The 6,695-nt window shown below is 39.4% G+C and overlaps 1 protein-coding gene across 1 annotated transcript; it reads right to left on the bottom strand.

The window, feature by feature from the left end:
• Positions 1 to 267: 267 nt before the first annotated feature.
• On the bottom strand, positions 268 to 6,492 carry LOC137231238 (olfactory receptor 4P4-like). The gene is made up of 2 exons (XM_067751753.1): positions 5,586 to 6,492; positions 268 to 269 (listed from the first exon to the last, which is right to left on the bottom strand). Coding segments are annotated over exons 1-2 (909 nt in total).
• Positions 6,493 to 6,695: the final 203 nt, after the last annotated feature.

The raw sequence follows: 6,695 nt of genomic DNA, 5'->3' as shown, positions 1-6,695 counted from the left end.
GGAGAGCCAGAGCAACGTCTCAGAATTCACTCTTTTGGGGCTTTCTTATGACCAGAACATAAAAACATTTTGCTTTGTGCTCTTTTTATTCTGTTATATTGCCTTGTTGGTAGGAAGCCTTCTGATCCTAATCTCCATTCGGCGCAGTTCTCTTTTTCACCAACCAACGTACTATTTCCTCAGCCACTTATCCTCCATGGACATCTGCTATACCTCCAGCATTACACCCAAATAATTGGTGAGCTGCTAGTGGAAAGAAAAAACACTTCCTACGGTAATTGCATGTTACAGGTCTTTTCCAAGCACTTGTTTGGAATGACTGAAGTCTTAATTCTTACAGTCATGGCCTTTGATCACTATGTTGCCATCCGAAAGCTTCTCCACTACATGATTATCACAAACAGGACAAGGTACAATCTCTAGTCTTAGCTGCTTGGGCTTGTGCGGCAGTTCACTCCTTTCCTCAGTTTTCTGTGATAATCCAGTTACCCTTCTGTGGTGCTAATAAAATTGATCACTATTTTTGTGATATTTTTCCTTTGCTAAAAGTTGCCTGTACTGATACCTACATCACTGGTGTCATTATGCTTGTCAAGTCAAGAATGGTGACCTTAAGGACATTCGTGATTTTATTTTTTTCTTATGTAATTATATTATTCACTTTAAGAAATCACTCAGCTGAAGGAAAACGCAAAGCCCTCTCTACTTGTGGGTCTCATGTCACTGTGATATAGTTTTATTTTTTGGTCCTTCAATATTTACCTATCTTAGACCACCCACCACTTTCCCTGAGGATAAAATATTTGCACTATCTTACACCATCATCGCTCCTATGTTCAATCCCTTAATCTATACACTGAGGAATTCAGAAATGAAAAATGCCATGAGAAAAGTTCGGTTTCAAACATTATAGTTAAACGTCACATCACATACGTAGACTAGGTCTCAATATCTCTGAGGGTTTAGAAATTTCCCATCAGTATACTTTGCCATAGATATAAACCATAGCTTCAATTTCTCCCTAATAAATAGCTATGCCAAAGTTCATAATTATATTTTCCTATTGCATCAGGATCCAAAGCGCTGAGGTTAGACGTGGGACACGGGGACTATGAAGAAATGTGTATGTAATGCTCATTTTTCAGGACAGGGCAGAATTAGGTAGCTGAGGGAGGCTGAGGTGAGCTGCAATGGGAAATACACGAGAACACTATGGCCAGAATTAAAAGTACAGCAACTAGACCCAGGATTTATGATTTATTTTTTCTGAGGGAAAAAAAAAATCTTGTTAGGGCATTGGAATTTCTAGTTAATTCCTAGAAAAGGCTCCTATTCTTTAAAACAGTTCTTTTGGGAACCCCACATGCCCCCATGAGTTCTCTTGCCAGGTTCTCAGATAGCTTCTTGATTTATCTCTGTACGGCAAACCCCTTTCTAAAAATATATGCTTTTTCTGACTGAATTTCGTATACGTATATTGTAGAAAATCTAAAAAAGTATAGAGAACTATAGCAAAAAACAAAATGGTCTCATAAATTCATCCATATAAAAATATTTACTGTCACCTATCTCTAAAAAGTCTAAGTTGGATCCAACTCAGGATAGAGAATGCATATAACTGTAGTGACAGACAAACCAGGAAGTCTTTGCCCTCAGTGAGGCTGGAGACCAAAGGAGGAGACAGACAATGAAACAAACAAGAAAACAAACAAATGTATAACTACAATAGTATTTTTTAAAGAAAAGAATAGGAAGCTGTTAGTCTTTTTAATTTACAGAAGCTTTACTCAATTGTAAATCTTTGACATTTTTATGTTATACAGATATTTATTACTTGGTTGTCTCCTGAATTTTACTTTACATAATTCTGTAGGACAATCGTATTTTCTCATCCTTTTTGTACCTGAAAATGTAGTCTCTATATTTGTCCAAATGCTGAAATCACATGATTGAATTCATCTTTTAAAAAATTTACTTTGTCTTTATTGTTTGTCTGAAAGCTTGTCAGATCTTTCATTGATCACTGAATTTTTTTAAACAGCAGGTATCTGTGAATGGATCTATTTTTATAGCTTCTTTCTAATTTCAGCAATATTTTAAAGTTTATCATTGTCAAAGGATAAATTTTAAAAGAGGATGTAAAAGTGGTTTTTATAGAAATAATGAATGAACATGTCAAAGATTTTATTTAACTTAGAATTTAATGCAGAAACCAGTAAGGTGTTACCATTGTTTCAGACAAAAACAGTGTACCATACATTTATAGTCAGTAAGGAGTGCTGAAATGAATTTATAAGTGGATGAAAACTCGCCCAGTACCCACAGGGCTATAATCAATTGCATTTCACCGAACAAATTTGTATTTCTATGGCCAGGAGATGTTGGCATTGCTATTATTTTCTATGAGTCAACTTCTATATTTTTGAGTTGTAAAATACCTTAGCCAAAGGTAATGAAAGGTGGATGAACTGAATGCAAGAGCTAGTAAGGTCACTCACTAAATTGCAAAGAATCTCATCCTGCTTTCCCTATAGTTATATGCGATATGAATGATCCAGCTGGAGAGAGAAAAATGGCTGCTGCAGAGAAAGGTGGGAGAATCAATGAAGTGATGTTCTTGAGAAGCTGAGAAGGGAGGAGATCGAAGGGCAAAAGTGAAGGAGTTAAATTAGAATTCCCTGCTTAATGATTGGTATTACCAATGTCTTTTTGCTCCAAGTATTTGTTTGTTTATTTATTTATTTGTTGAAGTATAGTTTATTTACAATGTTGTGTTAGTTTCAGGTGTACAGCTCTTACCGAGTCCAAGCTCGTTCTGCTCGCCGCATGACAGGCCAATGACTTGGAGACGAGGTGTTGAGGCAGGGAATACGACTATATTCAGAAAGCTGGCAGACCGAGAAGATGGCAGACTAGTGTCTCTGAAAAACCATCTTATGGGGGTTTGGATGCCAGTTTCTTTTATAGCACAGAGAGGGGGGAAGGAGATGAGGAAGTAAAATCAAAAGGCCATAAGTTTTGTAAATATCCCCTGGAATGGTCAGCCTTGGTGAGAAGATGTGTTAATTTCTTCTTTCTTGCAGCCATCCACAGGTGAACAGGGTCAGATACCTCCCTGTGAGCTGAACAGAGGCATTTTAGTTTAACATTCAAGCAGAGGGGCAGGGTTCCCTAAGGCAGGCCATTATGTGTGATTATAATAACAAAAGCAATGAAAAGCAAAGGTTTTGAAGTTAAAGAAACAGATTGAACATGGAGTCCGATTTAGCTCTTCCCTGTTACACAGCCATGTGACTCAGTTCATATATGTATATGTGTGTATATATATATGTTTTGTAAATAAGTCCTTTGTATCCTTTTTTTTTAGATTCCACAAGTAAGTGATAGCATATGGTATATGTCTTTCTCTTTCTGACTTACATCACTTAGTATGATAATCTCTCAGTCCATCCATGTTGCTGCAAACTCCAAGTGCTTTAATTATCCCTATTCAAAACTTTTATTCCAAGGATAAAAATAAAACAGAAACATTTGTATTAATTTTTGAAGTTTTACTTTTCAATAATACAAGTCTGGTTGGCTGGAGGATAGGGCTTCTGAAACAGAGGGGAACTTCGAGGCTTGGCGGGTCTTTTTATGAGAGACCCTGCTAATTTCACACCAGAAAGTGATCTTTCATTTTCCCGCTCTGATATATTCTCTGACATGTATACTGTGTGAGCCCTACTCAGGAGTTTTGGGATAGCGGTCAAGACTTAGATTTAAAGCAACAACAACCAAAAGTATGTTACGATATTTCTGTAGAATTTCTAGCACATAATATTTTCAGGTTTATTTGCTGGGCATTTTAAACTGAGTAACACAACTATGCTATTTTTCTCTTTATATTATGCACCCATTTTAGGAACCCTTAACAACAGTAACTCATTTTTATTTAGTATGGCTTTCTATACAATTTGAAAACAGATTCTCATGCAAGTATGTTATGTCAGTGAAGTTTTTGGGGTTTTTTTTTGCGGTACGCGGGCCTCTCACCGCTGTGGCCTCTCCCGTTGCGGAGCACAGGCTCCGGACGCGCAGGCTCAGCGGCCATGGCTCACGGGCCTAGCCGCTCCGCGGCACGTGGGGTCCTCCCGGACCGGGACACGAACCCGCGTCGCCTGCATCGGCAGGCGGACTCCCAACCACTGCACCACCAGGGAAGCCCCCATGTCAGTGAAGTTTTTAAAGACCTCTGAGATTCTCCCCATTCCTAACCAATTGTCCACCGGCCTAATTTTGCTCCTAGCCATTTCTGATGTTGGGTGACTTTCAATTCCTGCTGAAAAAGCTGCCTTTAACTTGTACAGTGCCAAAAAAATGTACCCATTGAGTTTAACTGATATTTTCTACTTGCCCACTCTAAGAAAAATTTAATTTCACCAGTAACAGGAACATGATATTAATATGTGTTCCTTAACTTTTTCCCATGCTTATACTCCCACTGCTCCGGAGGAAACTTATTGTCAGAATGGTTACTTTTCTGATGCATAACGGGGTTGGGCAATAAAAATAGCTCATGCTTATTGAGCACTTACTGTGTGACAGGCAGTGTTGCAGCCCTTCACATATCGTCACAAGACTGTGACTGTTGGGCTATTATTATCATTAATAGAGGCTTTGTTGGCTATATGTCCCACTCCTCATAATTAGTAAGCAATTCTGAGTCCAGAACTCATGCCCTTAACAAATACACTATAAGGTGCTAGAATCAGAGAGTTGCAGTTCGCTTGTACATGAACAGAGCTGGTAGAAAAAGCTCATTAGAACAAAAGAAAAGAGTTTAATGAGGGGCTTAGGCATGTGAGAAGTTCCAGGTCGCCACTGGCTACAAATGATCAGAGTAGAAGATGATTTTTTTAAGAAATATTGTGGCAGGTCATAAATTTGATCTTTTATAAGATTCTCTATGTGATGCAAGTGAAAGATTGGAATTATCTTTTTTTTTTTTTTTTTGCTGTACGCGGGCCTCTCACTGCTGTGGCCTCTGCCGTTGCGGAGCACAGATTCCGGACGCGCAGGCTCAGTGGCCATGGCTCATGGGCCCAGCCGCTCTGCGGCATGTGGGATCTTCCCGGACCGGGGCACGAACCCGCGTCCCCTGCATCAGCAGGAGGACTCCCAACCACTGCGCCACCAGGGAAGCCCTGGAATTATCTTTTAAATCATTGTTTGGTGGCTGGAATTAGCTTCCTTGAATATGGTCACATATAAGAATGAGCTATATGGGCTCTCAGTGTTGATTTGTATTGCATGGTGGCTTTGATAGTCTGCTGCTAAATATGCAAACTGGTTACACAGCCAAACCATCAATGGGGCAAAAGAGATATAAATAATAAAGCTAGAAGAGACATAGCAGAGTGCCTGGACAAATCCTCGGAATTGTAAATTTCGCTCATATTTGAGCCTATACATGTTGCTAGACACAAATACATAGACAAACATTATGCATTTTAAAGTTTTCAGAGTAGAGAAGTCTTATATTCAACAAGCTCAGTGGTGAAAATCAGGGATATCTTTCAGTTCGTTTCCTTTCTTCCTGTAACATGGCACCATAGTTTCTTTATGGCTTTTCTTCATCTCCATGTTTCTCAGTGTGTAGATTCGAGGGTTGAGCATGGGAGCAATGCTAGTATAAAAAAGAGCGAACACTTTGTCTTCTGGTAAAGTAGTTGCTGGTCGAATATAAATAAAGAATAAAGGAGCAAAAAAGAGGGCCACCACAGTGATGTGGGAACTGCAGGTGGAGAGAGCTTTGCGGAGATTCTTTACAGAGTAGGACCTGACAGTATATAAGATCATAGCGTAAGATATCAACAAGACCACAAAAATCACCAGGCTCATCAGGCCCGAATTGGCAATGACCAGGAGACCGATTCTGCTGGTGTCAGTGCAGGCCAGTTTCAGCAAAGGATACACATCACAGAAGTAATGATCTATTTCATTGGGGCCACAGTAGGGTAAAGAGATGGCCAGGAGAAACTGACCAAAGGAATGCAGGAATCCCCCAGCACAGGAAGCAGCGATCATGGCATCACACTTCTGTCTGGTCATGATGACAGTGTAATGCAGGGGCTTGCAGATGGCCACATAGTGGTCATAGGCCATCCCTGTGAGGATGAAGACCTCGATCCCCCCAAAGAAGTGCGTGGTAAAGAGCTGTGTCATGCAGCCATTGTAGGAAATGGTCTTCTTTACTGCCAGCAAGTCAGTGATCAACTTGGGGGTCACAGTGGAGGTATAGCAAAGGTCTGAGAGAGAGAGGTAACTCAGGAAGAAATACAGAGGCTGGTTAATAAGTTGACTGCAGGTGATAGAAATCATGACAAGTAGGTTTCCGATCAAAATTGCAATGTAACAAAGCAAGAACAGTAAAAAAAAGAGGACTTCAATTTCCTTTTTCTGAGAAAGTCCTAAGAGAATAAATTCTGTGATGTTATTATTAATTTCCATGACTCAGAGCAGTTTGTAGCCAGCTGAAATTAGATAATTATCAATTCTTATAAATATTTAAATATAGTGATGCATATCATGGGGCAGATCACAATGGAAAGGGTTCAAAAGTTGAAGAAAATGATTTGATTTTTATTTAGGAAGTCTTTCCTGGAGTTCTTTTTTTCCCTTTCTTGAAGACGTTAATTACTGGTTAAAATCTT

Source organism: Pseudorca crassidens, chromosome 9 (assembly GCF_039906515.1).
Source record: "Pseudorca crassidens isolate mPseCra1 chromosome 9, mPseCra1.hap1, whole genome shotgun sequence".
Classification (NCBI taxonomy): domain Eukaryota; kingdom Metazoa; phylum Chordata; class Mammalia; order Artiodactyla; family Delphinidae; genus Pseudorca; species Pseudorca crassidens.
Note: the sequence above shows the minus strand (reverse complement) of the source record. Positions and strands in the feature narration are given on the sequence as shown.